Source organism: Scatophagus argus, chromosome 5 (assembly GCF_020382885.2).
Source record: "Scatophagus argus isolate fScaArg1 chromosome 5, fScaArg1.pri, whole genome shotgun sequence".
Lineage (NCBI taxonomy): Eukaryota > Metazoa > Chordata > Actinopteri > Scatophagidae > Scatophagus > Scatophagus argus.
The window spans coordinates 17,115,702-17,140,324 of NC_058497.1; the positions used below are offsets into that span (position 1 = coordinate 17,115,702).

The 24,623-nt window shown below is 41.5% G+C and overlaps 1 protein-coding gene across 11 annotated transcripts in view; it reads left to right on the forward strand.

Annotated features, from left to right (window-relative positions):
* The window catches only part of LOC124059364 (muscleblind-like protein 1), a 65,242-nt gene that overhangs the window by 10,102 nt on the left and 30,517 nt on the right, over positions 1-24,623 (forward strand). For 9 of the 11 annotated variants that reach the window (XM_046389297.1, XM_046389299.1, XM_046389292.1 and 6 more), the window contains one exon: positions 9,335-10,373. The exons of 1 other annotated variant lie outside the window; for it this stretch is intronic. In XM_046389297.1, coding sequence (XP_046245253.1) covers positions 10,200-10,373 — 174 coding nt within the window. In that variant the 5' untranslated portion in view covers positions 9,335-10,199. Of the gene's footprint in view, positions 1-5,707; positions 5,834-9,334; positions 10,374-24,623 lie in introns of those variants that run through there. One more of the 11 variants, XM_046389295.1, reaches the window with a different exon arrangement.

The window sequence follows — 24,623 nt, forward strand, 5'->3', positions numbered from 1 at the left end:
ACAGCCGCATACATCCCAATGTGTATTGTCTCACATCCATATTCATGTGGGTGTCTACTATGACTGCCACACTCCCTGTCTCTCTGTGCACGTCGGGCTGTTTAAACACTTGCACTTATATCACAGTGCAGACGACAGCTTGCACACGTGCCACTTGACTGCCCTCGTCCCCTCCCCTCCCCTCTGTTTGTCTTACAGCTGAAGGAGGGAGTCATAGATTGTGTGTGTGTGTGTGTGTGTGTGTGTGTGAGAGAGAGAGAGAGAGAGAGAGAGAGAGAGCCCACAAGAGATGGTTGATGTTGTGCATATGCATACATATTACTCAAATGGTTGTGTCCGGAATATCAATGCACTGGCTAACCTTCTGTTCATCTCTGTCATTGCTTATCCTCCGTAGATGATCCAGATCTGCTGTCTCATGGTTTGTGGTCAATATTAATGTGTGTGTGTGTATGTGTGTCTCATGCTAGGTAATGGAATGGAGTCAGATTTCCCTGACGGTACAATCTGTAGAAACATCATATAGCAAAGTTTCATTTCAGAATGACCAACACTCAATCTAAGATTGTTTAATCAGATCTCAAGCTTGCATGGGTGGCACTGAGTATTTGTTTGATGGGGTTCATGTACGTGTGAGTATTATTCATGCAGCTGTACCCTTGGCAAGGTATTTGAGCTCATTAATGTCGCCAAGATGTCCATCACTCAGTGTTCTTCGAGGAGTTTAAGCAGGAGGAATATTATTATTATTATCATTGTTTTGTACTGTGACAGGAGATACTTGGAGACTTAATGCAGTATTGTATCATGATACTAGCCTAGGATGACAGTGTAAAACCACCTGTTAAAAAGTACCAGAATATAGGAAATGACATGTCAGAAATGCTCCATTACCCCACCCACTTTTTGATGCGTCCTCCTCCCACGCTGCAAACAACACAGCAGCCTGTAGTCGTAACCAAATCCAGTGCTATGTTTTATAAAGCACTCAGTAGTCAGATGTTTCGTCTTCCTGTTGGCAAACTGTGTCACCTGGTTCACTTTGACAAAAATGGCACTAAAACCCCCTGAGGGTCCAGCTCAACTCCTGGGCTGAGTCAAGTGATCAGCCACCTGATGGTCGGCAACTTTTCGTCGATCATGCTGGTTCAAAAATAAACTCAGGGCAAATAAAAAAACAATGTCCACCAACAACTACACAGAAAGCTTACAACGTGTTTTCATATACGCAGCACATAGGCAACTGTCATGTGCTGTGTTAACAGAGAATCGAAGTCCTGCCACCTCTGCTGGCTGGACATGGTCCCCTTCACTTCTGTAACCCCGTTCATACTTTGGGTTGCAGCAAACGTGTATGTGCATGACAGCACAATTTTAACACCATGTCACTTAAAGTAAGACAAAGGTAAGACTCAGAAAGATGTGGGACTTTGGTGAACTGAGAATTCTTGTCTTTTTGTGACATTTCTTTGCATGACTCTGGTATTTCCATTTTATTTTTGCTTATTTCCATATTAATCATGCACTCACTCCTGCTGCTAGCTTAAAAAGATGAAATACACCAGACTAAAAGAGATGTTAATGCTACAGTCTCATCCACATCCCTTGATAATCCTTCATCATCAGCAGCTTTTCTTTTTATATTTGCCAGCCTGCTGGTCTGCCTTTTTGTGGTTTGTCCCAACTGTTGTGTTGCTGTCTAATTTTGTAGATTGAAGATGAATTGAGTTCATAAATTTGTTTCCTTTTTACTTCCAAATTGCTACAACTTTTGCTGAAATTATTGGCATAACTTTAAGAACAAAATTCTGCTTCTGAGCGCTACAGGTCAAATAGCTGAAACGAAAAAGTCAGGAGCAAAGCTGTTTTCCTAATTAAATTTTGGTCTTTTTCCCAGAGGAAAATTTTTGTGAATTTATCAGTGTTTTTATAGTTTCTGTTGACAAAATGAACAATATTCTGGGTTGATGGCAGGCTCAAGACACAAGTGATTTATGAAAATATGGCTCAGGAGCAAAGATGGAAAATATGGGTCAAGGAGAAAATGTTTAAGGGCCAGTAAAAATGACAGGGCCAAGTTCTATTGACAAAAGACAAGGATCTTTTTTTTTTCTAAATGTTTGGTTCTCTCAGCCTCGTTAGTGCAATAGGATACAGGTTTCATTATTGTTCAGTGCGCCTGACCTTGTCATGTTATGGTGAGAAAAAATGTTACTTTGGTTTGATTAAGGTCTCATTTACTACCAATTTTAGAATAAGTGGTAAAACCCAGTCAGTGGCATATTGTGAAACATTTGCTTGATGAGCTTTGTTTTTGAATATGTAGCCGAAGTGTTTGCTTAGCGTCTGCCTGGCTTACTGCTTTAATAGCCTCATTAGCAGACAGTATAGCTGTTCAAGTGTCATAGAGGTCATTTGAAAACTTGCCGTCTTTTATATGATTCCCACCATACTGCTATGACACCGGGCTGTACCTGACACCATTAACAACTTTGTCCTTGCTTTAAACGCGTTGACCTTGCAGCACATTACCATGGTACTGCAGCATAAGGTGCTGTGTGAACAAGGAACGGGAAGGAGAGATAGAGGGGGCTGAGACAGTGGGCGAATAAAATGAGGACAGCTACTATTAAAAGATGAGCCACGTTGACAAAGTTGTTTATATCACATGATACTGGGAGTGCAACTTAGCAGAAGGCGAGCAGATTTCTAGGAAGACGGACGGATTTGGTGAGAGAAAAAGTGGAAAACACTGCAGGGTACGCATGAAGAGTAATAGAAAAGGAGAACAGGTGGGGATCAGGGAGAGATAAATGAAGAGCGATGAGAAATGTCAAGATGGTACCACAGCAGAGTGCCAACAGTGCTTTGAAACAGAATATAATTCTGCTTTTCTTTCTTCTTCCCAGTGATTCCTCCTCCTCCTTTTGTACCTGCCAGTCCTCACCTTGTATCTCCCCCTCTCGCTACCAGACACTAACCTCTGTCTCCCACCAACGTGCACTAATTGCTCCTGTTTGCCTCCCTTCACTCTTCCTGTAGGCTCGATCCTTCACCCGCCACCACCTGTGGTCTCCTTTACTCTGTTTGTCTATCACAGCCTGTCCCCCTCCTTTCTTACTGATACTCCTATCAGTATAAAGGGCAGCTCGGGTCATTTAAAGATGATATCCTGGTCAGCCAGTGATGCAGTGTAATACGAGGCGTCCAGCATCTGCTTTTTGCTGCTGTAGTCAGCACCCTTTAACCTCTCACATTACTGAATTTCCCCTCCTTCCCTCCATCTTTGCCTCTCTCTGTTTTCTAACTCTTTTTCTTTTCAGAAGGTGCAACGAGCAACCGCATTTCTCCACATCCTCAGGGAGCAGGCATAAATTTTTTCAGATGAGCCCTTTACTGATTCTGTAACAGTTAAGGAATGTCTGAGCTGTCAAACTGCTGCCTAAACAAACAGGACCTTTTGATTACCAGACTGCAACTCCAAGGGCTCTTTAACAGATCAGAGTTTACACTGTGACTCTCTTGAGGAACGAGAGCCAATTGTTTCCTCTTACTTTGCAGCAAGTTTTGATCGTGGCTCTTTTTGTTTCTCTGTCTATTGTGTTTCAAAGGTCAGTCACAGGAAGTCAAACATGGAGGAACCTGCTTTCTGGCTTTCTTTTCTTTCTTTCCTTTTTTTTTTCCTGGAAGTCATTCAAGGTGAATAAATGGCTCCCATCTCTGGCCCCTGTTCACTTCTCATTCTTTCTCTTCCTCTATTGCTCTCAGATGCCGGGCTGAATGTGGCATGTGTTTACAGTGCGAAAGGCTTTGCAATAAAACAGTGGTCATCAACTGGCAGTCCGTGAGCCACGTCCCAATAAAGCCTCCAGTTCAGCCCACAGAATATTTATGAATTTAGAGATGCAGTCCAACAATTAGCTTGCCAATTCCTGGCACCAAGCCAAAAATGTCCATAATTCATAGGATCAGATTACCATAGGTCGGCCATCCCCTGGAGCTGACAGCAGCACACAGGCTGAAGTACAGGAGGTGACTATTGTGGGAAAATCACTGAGCTTGTCTCCTAGATGTAAGTGATGTCACTTAGGTTTATTTTTGTGGGCCAGCTGTTGTATTGGATCTCCAACACAACTTTTTGTTTGCTTCCTGAGATCCTTAAGTGCAGTCTTTTTGAAATTGAGTTAAAGATTTATGCATTATTTGAAATGGGCATTTTATACTGCCTCCTTGTAGGAGGTCTGAGGGCGTTTTCTGCTTAAGTATCTAGTTATCATCATGGATTTGTCACGGTTTTCAGGAGTCTGTTCATACTGACTTAGGCTAATAAAAACAACATTAAGCTTAATTTGAAAGAAAGTTAAAATATGAAACAGTAATGGTATAATTAGGCCTAAATAAATAAAAACTTTTAATAGGAGAGTCTGGCACATCCACATTATATGCAACACACACAAGTCTAGCCCTTGGACAAATGTAGTTGATGACCCCTGCTATAAAAGAAAGCGCAACTGTGGCTCACGCTATGAGCGTCGCATTAATATTGAGATGAGCAGCTCAGTGTTAATTTCATCAACAGTAATGAAAAACAAAATGTACGACAAAAGCAAGATACAATAAAAAGCAGGCTTTGAGAATGAGACCTGTAATATGACGATATTGTTCAGGAAGAAAAGGTACCTAATAATGTGAAAGAGTCTTATTCAAACAACCTGCGAGCATCGGTTTTTGTTGAGTAAAACTTGCTTGCTTTGCACTGTATAGAAATCCATCCACACGGACTATTTCTATTGAGAATAATGAAGGAAATCCAGTTGGTGAACACTCCTATTCATGTGGCCTAATATTAAAACACATAAACCCTGTAGTGGTGTAATTGGAGCCTCAGTTGGTGTGTTTTTCCTGGAGAGTTGTCATAGCCCTGAAATAATCCACAGTTCGGCCGAACAAGCGGCACCAATGGATTAGCAGAGGATCAGACGGCTTTCTTTAAATGAGGAGATTCGCAGACCCCGCTGACTCTCTCGACATTACACTCTGCTTTGTGCCGACCACATATTTGAATTTCAACATGAGCGAGACAAAATGTTTAGCTAAGATTTTACTGGCTATACTTTGTGTGTGTGTGTGTGTGTGTGTGTGTGTGTCTTTTGGGGAAATTGGGGCATTAGGGGGTGCGTAATATCCCCAGCCTCCTCTACCTCCCTCTTTTCTCCAATTTATTACCTTGGCTAGTTGATCTGATGGTGTAATAATATCTCCTGCCTCTGGCTACGGGAAATGGCCACATACATTATTCACACATGCTAAGATGCTTATTGATGACTCCTTTATTTATATATTTCCTCAATGCCAGAGCCATTCCTCATATTTTTAACCCCTCCGTTATAATCCCCTGTTTTGACATGAGCCTCACACACTCGAATAGGTCGTACTTGTTGATGGGAATATAGTTCAGCCTGGCTCAAGGAACATCGATGTGGAACCGCGGCTAATAATACGTGTAGGTGGAGCCTCGTTTATTAAATCTACTCTATCTGATGTGAAGGCTCATGGCAGCCCATTTTGTCACAGCTGTTTTCACTTGAGCAACATCACACAAGTGCTCCACAGAAAATCCACAGAAAACAACTTCTGTGAGAAACTAGTGTGGCACTGGCTGCGGACTCTTGGGAAGTTTGTCTAATCCAGTATGTGTGAATGGGACATCTTCTCTTTTATGCTCCTGGATGCCAGAGTTTGGTGCTGCTGGGTATTCAGTGGGTTTTCTCTCTGAGCACAAACTTACTCTGCTTAGACCTATGGCTTCTGAAACAACAATGGGACAACAACGGTGAGATACACTATACACACAAGAAGTATTTGTACTCCTGACCATTACACCAACAGGGACTTTAATGACATCACATTGTAAATACACAGACAGCTTTGCAGCTATGTCAGCTTCCACTGATCTGGGAGGGCTTTCTACAATTTTGGTTTTGAAGTGTTTCTGTGAGAATTTTTTGCTCATTCGTGCAGTAGAGCATTTGTGAGGTCAGACACTGATGTTGGACGTAAAGGCCTGGCTCACAATCTCCGTTCCAGTTCATCCCAAAGATGTTGGATGGAGTTGAGGTCAGGGCTCCGTGTGGGACAGTCAAGTTCTTCCACACCAAATGCACCCAACCATGTCTTTATGGACTTTGCTTTGTGCACTGGGGCACAGTCATGCTGAAATAGAAAAGGGCCTTCCCCAAACTGTTGCCACAAAGTTGGAGGCATAGCATTGTCCAAACTGTCTTGCTATGCTGAGGCATTAGGATTTCCCTGTTTTTGCTGTTTGACTTTTTTTTATATATATAACAAAGGTAATTTTTTGCCTCTTTGCCATATTTCTGTGTCTTTCTTTCTCAAATAGACGCACATTCAAACTACCGGCCCTGTTATACTGTGGACTTATTACATGTAGCATGCAGGTCCCATTTCTAAAATTCATTCATGATCTGCAGAAGAAAACTGTGCACCAATCCAGCTTGGTTTATGTTGCAAGTTTCATCAAAGGTAAATCCTCACACATTTAGCTACAAAAACAGTTGTTTCTGTTTACTTATGGATGGACTCAGGGAGAAGCATTTAAAAATGGATTCTGTAAAACTGAGGTTATTTGTGAAATTTTATAGGGATTTTTATACTGGATGTGAAGAGAATTTCCTGTTAAAATAAATAATCTTAATATTCTTGAGGTCATTTGCACTTCATATGTAGGTCCTTCTGCTTTTATTTGCACGTAAGAATTGCCACCTCACATCTGGGATTTAGCAGGGCAGCACACAGGGTAATTTATAGGAGAGGTCAGGAAGTGAGTAAGAATAGGCGATACTGAAAACTAATTTTTGCCACTCGATATTTAATTCACTGGTCTGTATTTTCTCTCCTTACCACAGTCTTCCTGCCAGATACAGTGGGCTGCCCTGGCCTCCAGCTCTTGTCCTCGCACACACACACACACTGCCCAAAATATCAGCTTTGGGCTGAAAAAGTAGTTCACCACAGATGTGACCGGCCCAAATAGAAGAAGAGAGCATGACACATAAGCAATCAGTGTTTTACCGAGGAAGTATTTTTACTTTAGCCTTTTTCTTCCTTCCTCTCTCACATTTCTCCTGTTTTGTGCTTTAAAAAAAATAGATTAATGGTTTTGAGAAGAATGTACCTGAATTTGTAGCAACCACTACATGTATTTAGCAAAGCCTAACTAGTATTCTGAGTCAATATGGGACTTGAGGTCTTTTCACAGCCAGAAAAACATGTTTTTTGTTCATATGCTGATGGGAAACTGGCATTCAGTGGCATCTTTTATCACTGTTGCTTTTTGTCTTCAAACAAAACCTGTTTATGAAAATGACTGGAAGCTGTCTGTACGGTCGTGTTGATCAGTAGCATTATTTTAGATCAGGTGCAGCATATGAACGTGAAAAACATTGAGCCCAGCAGACACAGAGCAGGGCGTTCAGTGTTTGACTCACATCAAAATCATGACCACTTGGCTTCTGTATACATCTGACCCTAACTATTACATACAATAGTCAGCTCTGAAGTAAACTTTTCTTATTCCTTATCCTAGATATTTATGGACAGGACTGCTGCATGAATAACAAGGCTAGTTGAGGAACAGAGGGGTTATTCTAAATAAAGTTCAGTTTAAGAGTTTGTCCACCAATTTCTGTCTGCTTTTTATGGAAATCCTGTCAGTGTTTCATGTCAGCATATTCATCAAAATGTTACATCTGAGTGTGGGGGACCACAAAGTGATGTAACCACATGTGGGATGTAGGTTTGAGGGCACTTACTGTAAGTGTAGAAACTGTGGGTGTTTTGGGGGCAGCCTGTTCTTTCAACATCCGGATGTGAACAACAAGGTCAAAAAGTGTTTGGATGAGCGGATTTTTAGAAGCACGCAGGTATGTGTGTAGTGAAAGAAAAGTGTGGAACTATGTCGCCTTCGTTCGTTCCTCTTTTCTCTTTTTCTGTCTCTAAAAGCAACCTTCTCTCGTCCATTCTAGTTTAGTCTTACTTAACCTTTGCTAGCAGTGATGCCAGAGCCATCCAGGGATGGGCGGATTGATGAATACCTCACTAATCAATACTTTGAAGAACTTGTTCATTTGTTATTGTTGCCTATAAAAAGGTTACATTGTTCCCTTTCACAACTGGGACTCACTTACTTTTAAAGATAGGATCAATTGAATTTGTTCTGTGAAATATATTTTATATTTCATACTGTGCTTATGAGAGTAAAAAGTCGGCAGTAGGCTTGTCAATACTTTTTCAAAAGCATGTGTTTAAAGCAATAATGATCCATCCATTTTTTGATAGCATAAAAAGTACCAAGTTCTAAAAATAGATAAACAAATATTAACATTATTATAAATGTGTATGCATTCAGTCACCCTTTTCTATGGCAGCACCGTGTGATTGTGTGCAGTGTTTTTTGCTGGTTGTGGTATTTAAAGAGGTAACCAGTTTGTTGAATTGTATTATTGTATTTTTTTTTCATTGTATATTCTTTAAGTATTTTTTTTTTTATTTAAGGTCATTTCGTATTTTTAAAGGCTGAGATTCTCATAAGCAACAGGCAGACTCAACATAATTAACGCTGTTGAAAACCACTTTTGAAAATTTCTAGTATCACCCATCCCTGTGGGTCACTTTTTTTTGGAGACAAACACTGATGTAGACACAGAAATCTTTTTTTTTCTCTGTCTCTTGATCTCTCTCTTCTGTCTTCCATTGAAATAAATTGTCTGCGCCTGAGTGCGTGAGCTTTACTGTTAGCTGTATGGTGTTTGATTTGATTTTCCAGCTGAGAGCCTGGCAGTCTCTGTGAGGGCTACCGCGAGAGAGGATGCGCTAGAGAATGACTGGGAAACATGTTTGAATGAAGCTGTGTGTATGAATGCAAATGTGTTCCTGAGTGTATTAAGTTTGTTTGTGTGTGTGTGTGTTTGTGTATTCCTGTGGTTGTGGGGGACAAAAGTCTGCTCACAATCACATTGTGAGGAGCTGCATTACTCCTGCCTTACCTATGGGGACAAAATGCCTAAAGTCCCCACAACACAAATCATTAAATATTAGAGTGAAGACTTGCTTTAAGGTCAGGTTGAGGTTAGGATTGGGCATGTAATGTTCATTGTTATGGTTAGGCGGTGGTTAAGCCTCCAGGAAATGAATGTAAGTCAATGTAATGTACCCAAAAGTGATGGAAACACGACTGTGTGTGTGTGTGTGTGTGTGTGTGCATGTGTGTGTGAGAAGCCCTGCTCCACTGACACTCTTCCCTCCTTCTCCACAGAGAGAAGTGCCTTCTTTTGCTGACCCCTTTGGCTGTTTGGCTCCACTGAAGCCGCCTCTGCCTCCGTGCCTGTCCATGTCTGCTGAAGTTTCCAGCCACACCAGGAGCCCCAGGAACGCCAGTACTGCCAGCCCCGTCCACTGAGCCAGTCTCCCCATCACTGACACCTCCCTCCATCTCCTGGTCTGTCTGCCAGCCAGACCTCTCTCCATCCATGCCACTCAGCCCCTCCTCTGTGGAAGTCATCCACTCCTCCCTCCACTGCAGACAGAGCTTGATACTGGAGACAGACAGCTTTTATCAGCTGCTGTGAGAGGAAGGAGATTGTCTCTTTTGCTGTCCCCTCCACTACAGCTTTCTCTTCCTCATCCTCCTCGTTCTGTTCCTCTTACTTCTCCTTCCTCCTCTCCTCCAGCCCCGCGCCTTTTCATCATGGGCCAACTCGATCGATAATGTGTTTTGCCATTCGTCTCATCTGACAGTTCAGCCAAGGAGCGAGGCGATAGAGAGGACTGGTGTGCGTGTTTGAGAGAGAGAGAACCAGAGAGGGAGATTACAAAGCAAACCTCTGTGGCCGTCACCAGCCCAGGCCCTGGGTGACAGGCGGTAAAGGATTCTTATTACAGCCACAAGCAGACTCTTAGGATGGGCTGCAGGTGGTAGTTGAGTCCCAGGCCTCACGGGCTTCACCTCAGAATCAGATCCTGGGGGAAAAAATAACCTCTTAAGACCGTCTTTTTCCCATGTCCTTTACCTCTTCTTTCTCATCGTTTGTCCCAGTGTTGTTAAAAACACACAGACACATACATAATTGCATTTGCTGGATACCTACCCCTCTCAATCGACCCCTCCTGCCTGGTTCAAAATGGCGGTGAACGTGACGCCGATCCGGGACACAAAGTGGCTGACGCTGGAGGTTTGTCGGGAATTCCAGAGAGGAACGTGTTCACGACCGGACAGTGAGTGCAAGTTCGCCCACCCTGCCAAGAGCTGCCAAGTGGAAAATGGCAGAGTCATTGCTTGTTTTGACTCACTCAAGGTGAGTATGTCAAACACCTGTGATATTCATTCATCACTGCTGTGTCCTCCCTTCCCTTTTCTATCTCACAGTGTTGATGACTTCAGGATTATTATTTTTTTGTTTTAAGTTTTACTTTGGGATGTTTCAGGGATGTCAGAACATGTTAGACCTACAGAGAAGGTGTAGTTTGTGTAGAGATCAGTGGCTTTGTTTTGAAGATCAGTTTGTTGTAGGTTGCAAGGAAACAGCAGTGATTTTTTCCGTGCTACTGTTGACGTGATGCCATGGCAAGGCCATAAATACATATCTGTATAAATCTCTTTTAGTGTTCGTGTGTAATGTGTGCATGCATGTATGTGTGTCTTGGTAAGCTCGGATGAAGCAGTAATCGCATGAACATCTGTGAATCAGACTCAGAGTTTCCTTCACTGGCACACAACTTTAGTGCAGGGCTGTTGGTTGGCAAATTGTAAAAGTTTCTGTGGGTTCATCACATCAACAGACTGAATGGGAAATATAAAAGTAGGACAGCACACTGTGTATTTCATGTTTGTATATTAGACTGTGAGTGTATGTCTGTGTGTGTTATTTTGAGGTCATGCAGCACAGTGGGGTGTTCTCAGAAGGATCTGAAATTTACTGTCTATTTTTGCCCTGGCACTGGGACAACACACTCCCACTATGCAGCTCCCCTCTCTCTCTCTCTCTCTCTCTCTCTCTCTCTCTCTCAGCAATGAGAGGAAGAAAAATCAAAGAGGAGAGAAGATGGAAAGAGGAAAATGGAATGGACTGGCTCGAGAAGTTGTGAAAGAATGGGAAAATATATATGTTAAGGGATCCACTGCAATATTCACTGTGGCAAGAAATGTTTACCTGATGCTCAATCGCACACTTCCTGGACTGCACAGCACATTGTCAGTGAACACAATCTGGGCAGTAATTAGGTTTCCTTCTAAATGCACAGAGCGAAGGTAGTCGGGGTAGATGATTAGGGCCAGCAGAGCAGGAACTTGATGCCTGGGTTTGAGTCCTGAGTCCCACATGTTCCTTGTTATAAGAAACAAAAAAACTTAGGGTTTTTTTCACACCCATGATTTAGTTCATTTGGTCCATACCAAGGGAAAAAATACTACATTTTACATGTACATCTTTGCATTTTAGTTCTTCTTTTGTGGTTTGTGTTCACACATAAATATTAAGTTGTACAGACTGACAGCTAACTAGCTGTTTGAACAGTTTCATCCTGCATCATCAGCACATCATCAGGACCCACGTGGGGAAATCAAGCTCTGTTGACTGACAGCAATTTTTACAGCACTTTTATGCTCCTTTATATATTATGTTCTGTGGTGTCATGAAAAGCTCACTAAAAATAAGTGACAATGAACATTATTAGTATTGTCAGACTGAAAATCAACCTAGACAGGAAGAAAACAAGACGTCTGTATTTAGCTCTGAACAAAAGCCATAAGTGTCATCTTTGTGGTGATGCCTGAGGGAAAAGTCAGAGGATCACCAAATCAGTAGACTTCATGCTCTGGGGCAATCCATCCAATAGCTGAGATATTTCTTCTGGACCAGTTTGGTCTGGACTTACTGACTAACAGACTGGTCAACATGCTGCTAACGTGGCTAAAACGTAAACATCCTGTCTCATGCTTCAAGTGTTTTTCAATACAAACTGTAGCCAAGCCCTTACCTTAATGTTAACTAACAAAACAAAGTAAGTAAAGTAAGCTGCCAAGAACTAATGTTGTGGATAAAACAAACGTCAATGAATATTTAGCAGATATGTTCAGTATAAACCTTTGGATAACATAATTTCTGGGGGACAAAGTCAGGTGTCAACTGAAGTTCAACTAAAACTCTGTCAGAAGAAGAGAAATGAAGACATTATAAAAAAATAAAAAAAACATTTTCATAAACAACACATTATCCCTTAAGTCAGAAACCTAACCGTATTCAGGCCTCAGTTGTGGGTGCCCGCACATCTGGTCACACTTCTAATTTGCCAGCATGAGTGAGAGTTTGTAAAGGGTCAGCTCTGTCAGCATGTGCCATGGCTGAGAGCCAAGCATTAACACTGGCCTTCTGTGATATAGTATGTTGTATATCAAGTATATGTACACGTGCATGTACATATGCACCATTCTCATACACTGCATATGGAACACAAACCTCACACTGTGGCATTTCAGCCTGCTGTGTTGTTATTCCAGATGCTGGAAACGTGTTGCAATATCAGTCAAGTCAATCTGAGTATTTTGGCCCAAATGAGCACAGTGGTTCTGGATCCTAGTGTTATATCTACCGTGTTGTGCACATGTCCTGTAATTTGTCTCCTAACTGATTGGCAAGCAGGGTGTTATTCAGTGTAACAGGAGACCAGAGCTGGAAGTCAGTCAAGCCAGTCGAGGCCACAGCTTACTGCGGTTTATAACTGGGAGGAGGGGGGGTGGGGTTCTTGTTATGCCAGGCACTGTGTTATTGCAGTTCTGGGCTGCTTGGTTAGAGCTTCGATGGCTTGGGTGGGCGGGTTGGGTCGGTACAGGTAAGACAGGAACTGGTGGAGGGTGGGGGGCATTGCCCGGGGCATTGCATGGATCATGAAAACACAGAGGGAGACTGAGGTGGAGAGAGGGCGAGAACGGGCTCAGCAGGGAATGTGTGTATGTGAGGAAGCGTAGCACTGTGCTCAGAGCCCTTCCCTGCTCTCGGTGCCAGGGCATTCCACAGTCTACCTCCCTTCCCTGCCTCCGTGACAGAATGATAGATCTGCTTTATCTACAGATGAATTCATAACACACAGCTAGGCTTGGGGTGGGGGGATAGGGAAGGACATGCAGGGGGATGTAGAGAGGAATAAAAGGGAGAATGGATGGGATGGTTCGTACATGTGGCTTCGCACTCCGGGACAATTTGGCACACAACCCAGCCTTCATTCCTTTGGAAGGAGGGCAGAACCTGTAGCTGGTAGTAATAGAAAGGCATTTGAGTGGGTTTCGCTCTTTCCATCTTTCTGTTTAAATCACAATCTCTTTCCAGTTGCCAGGCTGTCCAGTTGGTCAGTAGATGTCGATGTCTTTTCCTGTCACGAACTTCATGTGGTCATTCAGTGTTAGCTTACAGAAAAGGTGTTTGTCAGCTGTGAATGTAGTGGAAAGTTCCATTTGATGGGTGGTGTTAACAGAGGATGGAGTGATAGAGGCGAACAGGAAATGAGTCAGAGAGAGAGGATTGGCTGATATTACAGAGAGACTGACGAGATCAGTCTGGAATCACAGCAGCAGCACAGGAAAGTAACCTGAAAAAGAAGTGTGGAAGAAAGAAGTGTTATTTTACATTGTATATTTGCTTATTTAGTATTGGAAGTAGAATTGGAATTAAGAAGTGTTTTGGCTGAAATTGCTGCAGTGCTACATCAAGCCAGCCTTAAAACTGTCCTCACCAGAAAAATTACAGCATTGATCATTTATTCAAATGTTAAACATTCTCTATGGTTGCAATACATGCATATAGAGCAGGACAGAGTGCTTTAGATGATCATTTCATCTGCTGTTTAACAGCAGTGGAGACCACAGACTGACAACATCATCACCAGACTGTCAGACACCTCCCCCATTGCCCCTTTCTCTGTATACTGCGCTGTTATTGCACTATATACACCTTAGGACAGCACTACACTTGCACACACACTGTTTGTGTATGTTCTGGTTTTTTTTTTTCAGTATTTAATACATCACAGCCTACTCTATGTATGTGTGAATATTTTGTTGCTATTGTTTATTTGGCCTTCAGCACTTATTACTATACTTATTCTGTTCTGAGATGCTGCAACACTTGAATTTCCCCTTTGGAGATCAATGAAGGATTATCTCATCTTATCTTATCTTATCACGGGGGCAGCCGTGGCCTAGAGGTTTGAGAAGCAGCTTGTGACCGGAGGGTCGCTGGTTTGATCCCACCTCGGATTGGCAGGAAAAATGTGGGTGTGGTGGAATGATTGATCAGTGCTATCCCCCCTATTAGTCGGCTGATGTGCACTTGAGCAAGGCACTTAACCCCCCCCCCCAATTGCTCCCCGGGCGCCTGACATGGCAGCCCATTGCTCCTGTGTGTTTCACTGCATGTCGCATGTGTGCGTGTTTCAATCTGTGATGGGTTAAATGCAGAGAAAAAATTCCAGTGTATGTAAAAATATACTGATAAAATACTTAAAAACACTTTTAAACACCTGAAAGTGCATTGAGACAAAGCTCAAAGGCACACACAAACAACCAATTTCAGACTTGTTGGGAAACTGTCTATAATTAGAGACAAAAAAGAAATGGGGTATTTACTTGTCCTTTTGGCTCCTGTTACAAGAATTCAGCAGCTTGTTGCTATTAGCAGCTGGAGACAAAGCCGGTCACTGTAAGAGAACAAAAAGCAAATCTGGGGGTATTTAGACTGACGAAATGCAACAAACTCACCATAGGGCCGTGATGGGAAACAGGTGAGAGTGAAGATTCAGTATGATGGTCTAACTGCTGATGGTCATGCAAAAATTGTCTCAGTGGACTGAAGGTCCAAGTAATTTCTTCTCATTAAGGTTTTCATTCCCCTTTATTGGCATTTGAATACGTTTTCTCCGATGGAAAATCTTGTCATTATTGGAATCCACTGTAACGGCTGCCATTCTCAATGAGAAGAATAAATAAGAGTAACAAAATGGTCGATTGCTGAACTTTGAAGAAAGGAACTCATTTGTTAAATCATTTGCACTGCGGGGAATATATTAGGAAAAGAGAGGAAGACATTTGATTTCACTTTTAGTGAGTGGTTACTGTAATTGTGCGTTTCTTGTCTACAAATATTTTTTTATTTTTGTGCTGAATATTTTAGATAGATATTGTTACTCGCTGTAAACGTGCAGTCTAATAAGCCCGCTCAGGATTTACCACTTTGCTTATTTATTCATTTCAAAGTAAACATCATTACATGAAAAACTTCAAAGTGGCTACGGAAATAAATTTGTAGTGATTGCTTTATGCTCTTAAGGGAATTGCTTTGTGGCTATATATACTGTGGATGCAGTTTCTTCCCCTCTTTTAGTCTGTTATAGTTGGGAGGTTCGAAAAGAAAATATGTTGAGCGTGGTTTTTACTATTTGTATTTGTAACATGAAAGAATGCAAAGGTAAATATTTGAAGTTTACCACTATTCAAACTGCAGTGTCCTTCAGTCCATAAGCAAGAACCCATAATGTTCTGCTAACAATGTGATTCATCCATCCATCCATTTTCTATACCGCTTATCCGTCAGGGTCACGGGGGGAGCTGGAGCCTATCCCAGCTGACTACGGGCAAGAGGCGGGGTACACTCTGGACTGGTCGCCAGTAAATTGCAGGGCCAACACACAAAGACACACACTCTCACACTCACACCTAGAGGCAATGTAGAGTAGCCAATTAACCTAATGTGCATGTTTTTGGTATTGTGGGAGGAAGCCGGAGTACCCGGAGAAAACCGATGCAGGCACAGGGAGAACATGCAAACTCCACATAGACGGGCCCAGACCGGGATTCGAACCTGGAACCCTCTTGCTATGAGGCGACAGTGCTAACCACTGCACCACCATGCCCCCCTAAAATGTGATTATATAAGCATAATGTTTTGAAATCCAAATGCAAGTGATAACAAAGTTCCCACAACAAAATTACTCCTAGGAAACCCTGCCACAAGCAGGTACAAGAGATGTTTGACATTCAAAATCTTATAGAAATGATTTCTTAACTATTTACCAAAACCTTAACTCTAATTAATTTTAGTAGTTCTTTTGCCTACAACCGTAATGTTGAGATAACCTATCCCACAGGTCATTATACTGTAATTTAATTTGTGGTTCACAGTGTGTTCACAGTGGAAGAATGTAATCCTCCCACAGTCTCACTCCCACAGCTTATTGTGTGTTTTCACTGAATTTATGAGCTGGAGACACCACCTGATCATGTGATGTACCACACTACGAAGTCTCGTGTCACTTTCATGTTAGAATTCACAGTCACAGAAAAATATTCACACGTGTCTGAAGCGAGAGAAATGAGAAAGAGATAAACACGGCCGCAAATACATATTAAACTGCTCTAATTGATCTTTTTACCAAAGGAAGTTTACCTTCTTTAATCTGTAACCTCCTCATGCCATGTGTGACAGGCTTGTGCCTTCATGCTGAACGTTTTGGTGTAAAAGTGATTCCTTAGCATGTGACTTGAAAAGTTTAATCAGGGAGCAGGTTTATGCAGCTGTCAAGACTTGCATGTTTTTTCTGTTTGTTTCTGTCTGACTAATCTCACACTCTTTATGGTACAATGGCAGCCTGTGGCAGTCCATAAATTATTTTTGTAAAAGTAGCACATTAGTAGAGGGCTTTTTAGTAAATTAGTTTTAATACAGAAATCTGTTGAACACAAAGAGGTTCAAACTGAGTGAAGTATGCTGACTTGAAGCATCTAGTGTGGTGTTTAGAAGTTAGCAACTGCAGGAAGAGAATTGTGATGTATTGTTGACTAGTGTCTGTTTTGTGCTAATCAGAAAATCAGAGAGCAGAACAAGTTTAGATTTTATGTCTTTGTATAGAGCCAGTGAATCAAGCAGCTGCAGTAATAAAGAATGTGTTTGATAGAGAGCTATTGGTTTGATTTCATTTGATTGGCTTATTGTCAGAGTGTTTGCAGTGAATGGAACAAAAAAGTTGAACAAAGCCCAAACTCTTTATAGCTCAAGTGCTGAGATATTTTGGCCCCAGGAGTTTTCCGGCCAGTGTGGTGCTGATACAAAGGTACAGCATATAGACAAAAGTATGGGGACAGAGCTCCTTATTATTGAATTCAGGTGTGGTGTGGGGCTGTTTTTCAGGGTTTGGGATTGTCTCCTTACTTCCAGTGAAGGGAAATCTCAATTCTTCAGCATACAAGGACGTTTTTGAACAATGCTATGCTTCCATGTTTGTGGCAACAGCTTGGGGAAGGTCCTTTTCTATTTCGGCATGACTGTGCCCTCGAGCACAAAGCAAAGTCCATAAAGACATGGTTGGATGAGTTTGGTGAGGAAGAACCTGACTGGCCCACACAGAGTCCTGACCCCAATCCCATCCAACACCTTGTTTAAAATGAAGTGTCATTACAGTCCATGTTGGTGTAATGGCCAGGTGTCCAAATACTTTAGTCTGTACAGTGTATTTGATGCTCCAGGGGTCCACATTCACATTGTTTTGGTTTTTGACCATTTAGCGAAACACTCACTCACTTAGTCTTTGAAGACGGTGATCAGCTGCAGGTTGTCTGTTAGACACAACACAGCCATGTCATCATCTGAAATGCCTATAAAGGTGCTGCTTTGGTTTCATTGTGCATAACATTACCTGAAGGTTAAGATTGCATTAGTAATGGCCACATGTCCTTGAGAATCTACAGACATATTATTGCAATAAGACACTGCATGCCTTATTGTCAATATGGCGGTGCTGCTGCGTACTATGTCCTTATAATCCCTTTAAGCAGCCATTTCAAGTATATAATGACTCTTATGAGAAACTTGAGCCAGTGCCAGTATGTTTTTGAATGCTTTCATAAAGCTGAATTCTTAAGAAGCATCATCTCCCTAGGTAGCAAAAAAAAAAGCAAAGAAACTTTTTATCAGTCTGACTGGAGTGTGGCTGTGGTCCACACCAACGTCTGGTCTCCACTGAGTCCTCTTTGTGCAATGATTTGTGAAACGCACACACTCACACAGACATGTACACACAATATTTATAAAAAATACTTACACACCTGCCCATGGTGAAATTATTAACGAAGCACAGTTTAATTAAAAAAAGATAAGGTCTTTTAACATTTGTTCAGAATTCACCAAAGTACCTAAATAATTCATGTAAGATTCAAATTATTAAAATGATAGGAAAAAAAAAAATAACTCCCTGAAGCAACAGCACTGAAGCACTTTAATGTACAGTATGTGTCAAAATGTCAAGTATTTGAATCAATGCAGTATGTTCAGAATTATGAATATACATGAACGTACACATGGGTCACTGCGTGTGAGTAATGAGTCGCACTCATAGCAGCGATCAGTGCTTATAAGCGATATTTTAGGGGACACAACATACTGTAAATAATTTGGAGCAGGCTCATCTTTAAGAATTAAGTTCCCTGTTGCCTCGTACAGCACAGGATTTGTTGGTTGCTGTTTTTAAACACACTATTCAAATGTGCGGAAAGCGAGAAAGAGAACTGATTCTTGACTCTCAACAAGCACTTCTCTTTCTCCAGTGTCAGTCGCCCTTGCACACAAAGCAAAATGATAAGAAATAAGAAGGTAGAGACAGAGTGCAGGGTCTTTGTAGATACAGACACGGCCAAAAAGCGACGATTGAGAGATTTTTTTTTTTTTTTGCGTGTCTTTTTAGGAAAATTTTGCATTGCATGCCTTCAACTCTGCATGCTTTGAAGTCTGCTAATATGCTGATCATGTGTTGTAAGAAATATAAAGTGGAAACTGAACTTTCTCAGTGGCATTATTCTTGCCGCTGCTGTCACGCAGACAGTCAGATTACTTTCCGGCTTCCTAAGAGGAGCAACTATCAACAACACAGGACAAAAGTGAGTTTAGTCATTCATTTAGTGAATAATGGACACTTGAAAGCAGATAGAAATGGCGCCAGGCTTCCAGCCTCACTGGATCGGCAGGCGGTTGTGTGCAGCCTTTACTTTTCCAGAACTGAATTTTACAGTGCGATGATATGTCAAAGCAAAAGACTTTTCTATTTGACTCTCTAATGAGTTGATTGAAGTTTGTGCAGTGTTAATCCAACTCCTCATTTCAAGCCAAAGGTTGGAACTAGAACTCTGACATGGTCTGAAAATAAAAACTTGATTATTACCTAGTTTAATTTACTTATGTAAATAAATGAGTTAGTGAGAGAAGATTAATTGATTCTACCAAAGTCCCAGATGATTACATGCATCCACAACCACAATATGTTTTCGTATTGCCACTCAGACACAAACTAAGCAACACTGGGAACGTATGGTGACCTACATGTATGATATATGACATCAGAGTCCTTGAAAAGAAATACAGAGGGAGAGTGCAGCCAGGAAGAGAGAGAGGAGAGCAAAGAGAACAGATAACACAAGAATAGGTAAGGCAATATGTATTGAGATGAGAGCCCAGTAAAACACAGAGGTTGTGTGTGTGTGTGCCGTGCACAGAGGGATGCAGTATATTGAATACGAACTCTTTGAAAGGGAAAACGTACTCCAACAGTGTTAATCTGCTCTGTATCTGTATTCTGCTGCCATGCTCTTCGCTCTCATCCTCTCCTCTCATTATCTTCTGTTAATCTGTCTCTAGTCAAACCATCCTGCACCCCTCCTCCTTTCCAGGCATCCCAGACACTTTCATTTCCATTTCACACACAGTGATTTTTATCTTTGTTCTTTATCGCTTTTCACCACATTTTGAGTAGACATTTGTCTGTCTCGGTCTGCTTTTTTTTTTTTTTTTTTTGACTGTGGAGGACCATCACAAAGAAATGAATCACGCTGCCACGATGCTTACTTCTCTTCCTTGTGCGTCATCATACTTTGGTGTGTGCAGGTGGTCATAAAGATCCGTGTTTAGACTGTTTCTGCACTAAGCTGAAGCTAACTCTGAAAATAACGTTTTACACATGTGTCCACTCTAGGGGTTTCGGTTGTTGTGTCTGAGCGCTCTCAGCTTCATTGTTCTCCAAAACCACAGCTTTCTCTGTCAACACAGCAATGTGAGGTCAGTGTTTTTGAGTTCATCCACTTCAGGGACTTTTGTTGTCGGGCGTGAACAATGTGCTGACTCAGGGTTGACAGAAGGTCATGACAGTAAAAAATCTTCAAGTTCTCTCTCCTCTTAATCAATGTATCTGAAATTCTTCTCATTTTTGTCGGAAAAAAAATTTAAAAAATGCTTTTTCCAAGTTTTAAAACCATTTGTTGACCCACCTCTGGGTTTGCATTTCCCATTATGGCATTATTTTTAAGGGTGCAGGACTTTTGGTTGTGTTTATTATCATCTTTATTTTGATATCATTTACAGTTGTTGGTTTTTAGTGTCACAACAAAAACACCACTGAAATATTGAGAAAATAAATAATTGTATTTTGCCAGCTGATATTTCTTTGTTATTATCTACTTATCTAAAATCTACTATCGTTCGACCTCTAGTTTTTGTAAAGTGGTGTTATTGGTGTAAGAGATGCTCAAAAACATTAGCCTTAGCAAGTGGGTGTACTCCTTCTAGCTGTTATCACTTAGCACTCTGCAGATCCATTTATAGAATATATTTTTGGGCCAAACTAAGCAGGATATACCATATCTGATTTCTCACATAGCTCAACCTACACAGGACATTATGAAAGGAGGCTTTTATTAGCACGCTGCCATGAAGTAAGCAGGGAGCACACGACCAACAGCTATTAACTTTGTCAGGCTCTATTCATGAGCAAGTGCTCCCTTGAAACGTCTCCTCTAAATGTCTCTCTGTCCTCAGAGAGGCCACCATTTTTACATCCATCTGTGGATACGCTGCCTCAGCATAGACACACATACACGCATCCATCTTTAAACATGCTGCATCAGCATGGAGACATGACACAACAACATCAGAGCCAAAATACATACAAGGGCATTCAGGAATAGCCTCCTACCACATGCAGCCGTCTCTCTTTCACCCTTTTGGCAACCTTCATCCTTTTACTTTGATTCTTGCACTTATCAAACCGCTCATGTTGCCTGAAACTAAAACTCTGCGCATGAAAATTTCTCCCATCATACTGTATAACACCGTTCTCTCATATTATGTATGTTCACCTCTGCATGTGTTTTTTTTTTTTTTTTTTTTACAAGGCTGGAGGGCCCTGAACGTTTATGCAGTCTGAAGGTAATATCAGCATCTCTGTGTGCTGAGTCGTGATGTCCCATTGCTATTGCTGTTCCTGCTGCTACTGCTGTTGCGAACAGAATATCTAATCAGTTATGGCCTGATCCATTCCTGTTAGTCTGCCCCCACCACCCCTCCAAATCTACCCTCCTGTCTCTCTCCAAATACAGCAGTCACCTCAACTCCTCCTCCTCCTCCTCCCCACTTTTTTTTCACCTTCCCATCATCCGACTGCTTTTAAGGAACACCATGCGTAACTCTTTGAGAGTGATGCGGTAAAACAAACATTTAAATTAGGCTGCAGACAAGTACGGTGCACAGGGGTGGAGGGAGAAGTAGATGGAGAGTGGGAGCAACGGAACATTTATTCACTCCAGGACAGTGAGTCGTCTGCCAACTTGTTCTCCCACTTTTGTCGTTTGGCAGCGCCATAAGTCTGTCTAGCTTTTGCTCCATCTCCACTTCCCTCTATCTGTCACTGACCCTCTGCTCATTCTGATCTGAGGAGTTTGGGAGCTATCCGGTTGCACATCTGAAGCATAATCCGTCACTTTCAACCCTGAACACAAAAACACACACATCAACACAAACAGCAAACAAGCACTTACTCTCCTCTGCAGTCAGACACACACACACACACACAGAGTGAAACATGCAAACAGTGATCACTATAACGCAGAGAGAGCCCTGTAAAATCATGAGCATTCACCTCAGGCAGGTAATCTCGTTAGAGTGGCGTTAGTGTCTGGTTAATGATATTGTCGGCTGGAACAGGCAGGAAGTTGGAGGCTGGTCAAGTTTCTCACTGCTGCGTTACTGGGCATTTTGAATTGATTATGTATGCGTGCGCTGTCACTGATGCCATTGCACGATAGCGCTCAAATCATGGTGTGATGGAATAAAGAAATTAAAATGGGACAGGAGAGAGATTGAGTGAACTAAGTGGAAACAAAAGGCACATGCGTTATCAGAATCTCATTGTGTGTTTGGGCTGAGATGGTGGTGCAGTGGTTTGTTTACTTTACAGTGTTTGAATACAGAACTCTGTGCCTATACGTGCGTTTCCTCCCACAGTCCAAAGACATGCAGATTTGCTTAATTAGCTGTTCAAAATTACTTATGTCTTAACTGTCAGCGGTCTACATATGTTGACCCCGTAGGAAACCGATGACCAAATAGGTGTGAAACCTGACTGACCCTGTTCTGATAGGTTCCCATCCTTGCAAAGCAGGTACGGTAACAGATGGTGATATGTATGTCTATGAGCAACTCCATTTCCTAATGCTTATACTTAAGGAGACTGGGTTTGTATGTAAAGGAAAAGCCCCATTGATAATGTTCAATTAATGGACTTTAATTGCTGATAATGGACACTTCAAAGGACACTATCCTGCTTATACAATGGTCACTTCTCAATAATAATAATAATAATAATAATAATAATAATAATCTAACCAATAATTTATATTTTCATCTTTTTTGCAATCAAAATTTATTGTTCACAGGCCTTAACTCAGTTTCTCTCATAATGCCTTAGGGTTTGATTAATACCTCAGTCTTTTCCCTCAGTTATTGGCCACAAAGCTAGTGTTATGTTAGCAAGATTTAACATTTACCCAAGGCTCAAAGATTTTCACTAACAAATGATAGGCCGTGATAGGTGTTCTATCAGCAGAAGCCTAAAGTAGGGAGTTGAATTACAAATGGTGGTGAGATGATCGATTATGTGACAGCCTGCAAAGTATCACTTAGTTCAGAGGGGCAGTGTGTAAAGTTGTGATCCAGTGATAAAGATGAGACACTGTACGACTACACTTAGTGATGATATTCAGTATTTTTGTTTTCATTAACTTTTAATGTTGAGGTGTCTGCAGCCAGGACATTAATTTGCAGCAGTGAACAATCAGAGTTACCAATCAAAATAAACTTTTCACCCAGATCATGATATAAGTTTATATTGTCAGACATTGCAACCGAAACATACTACCGACATTTGTAGGTATGTTAGCAATAAAAAGGATCAGGACATTTTGTAACACACATTGGACAAATTGCTGTGATGCTGTGGTGATGCATTTCCTTCTTAGGTAACTTCAAAGCGAACGGCCTGCTCATCAAGCTCAGCTGTACTTTGTCCTACCGTGCTAACACGTTAAACCAAGATGTTGAACATTATACCTGCTTAGCAATTAGCATGTCAGAATTGTGTGCATATTAGCAAACTTAGGTCAGCATTTAGCTCAAAGCACTGCTGTGCTAAGTACAGCCTTACAGAACCTTTTGCATGGCTGTAGACTCTTAGTCTTCTTAATGTTTATGTCACTGCAGTTGGTAAGGATTTGGTAATTATCCAGGTCTTAGCTACCAATTAAAAAAGTCAAATGTTACTTGAAGAACAGTGCATGACATGTTTACTTTATTGTCACGTTAAAAACTCATAAAAACTCATCAGAAAACTCATCCTAACCATATGTGAAACGAGTATCAAAGTCCAGCACATTGCACGCTTAACAGCCATGCTGACCGCCCCTCTCTATTTGCTAAAACAAATGAAATGTGTACAAGTCGAATTATCGATGGAGCTTCATCCATTTGGTAGAACATACCAGCATCCTGCTCTGGGAAGAATAATGAAAAATATATATGCTTACAGATGCACAGTTTGTTAGCATGAAAGTCCAACTAGTAATACAAATAAAAACATTGTAATATTTTTACCAGATGTGTGCATTTCTTTTTACATTCTAATGAGAATTTGATCTTATATTTGTAATTTAAGTCCCACAAACATTTCTGTCTGTCAGACGACCCCCAGTCTCATGGGAGAGCAGTAAACAAGGCTTGACTGAGTATGATTTCTGTCTCCACGTCTGTCATTAGCATGTTTGTTGTTTTATTTCTCCCCCTGCAGTTATAAACATGCATTCATGAATTTACTCATTGCCCCCATCACTCATTCCTTTAATTAGAAAATAATCAGAGTTGGATGAGAGGTTCATTAAATCTCATCCTTGAGAGCCATCAGCCACAAACACAGGAGTGGGATATTTATCACGCTTATGAAAAGAACTCAGATACCTCCTCTCGCTTTATTTCCAGTGCTGAGAGAGAGAACATTGGTTAGGAGGACAGCATCAACAGACAGAGGAGAGAGCAAGTGATGAAGAAAGAGAGAGTTTTAATGGAAGGGAGCAATAAAGTGCGAGAGTGGGAGGGGAAGTACAGAAAGCGAGGGAGCGGAGAAAGGAGGAGGAGAAAAGAGAGAGAGAGAGAGATCATTAGAGAAGTGCTAATTAACAGAAACCACACTGT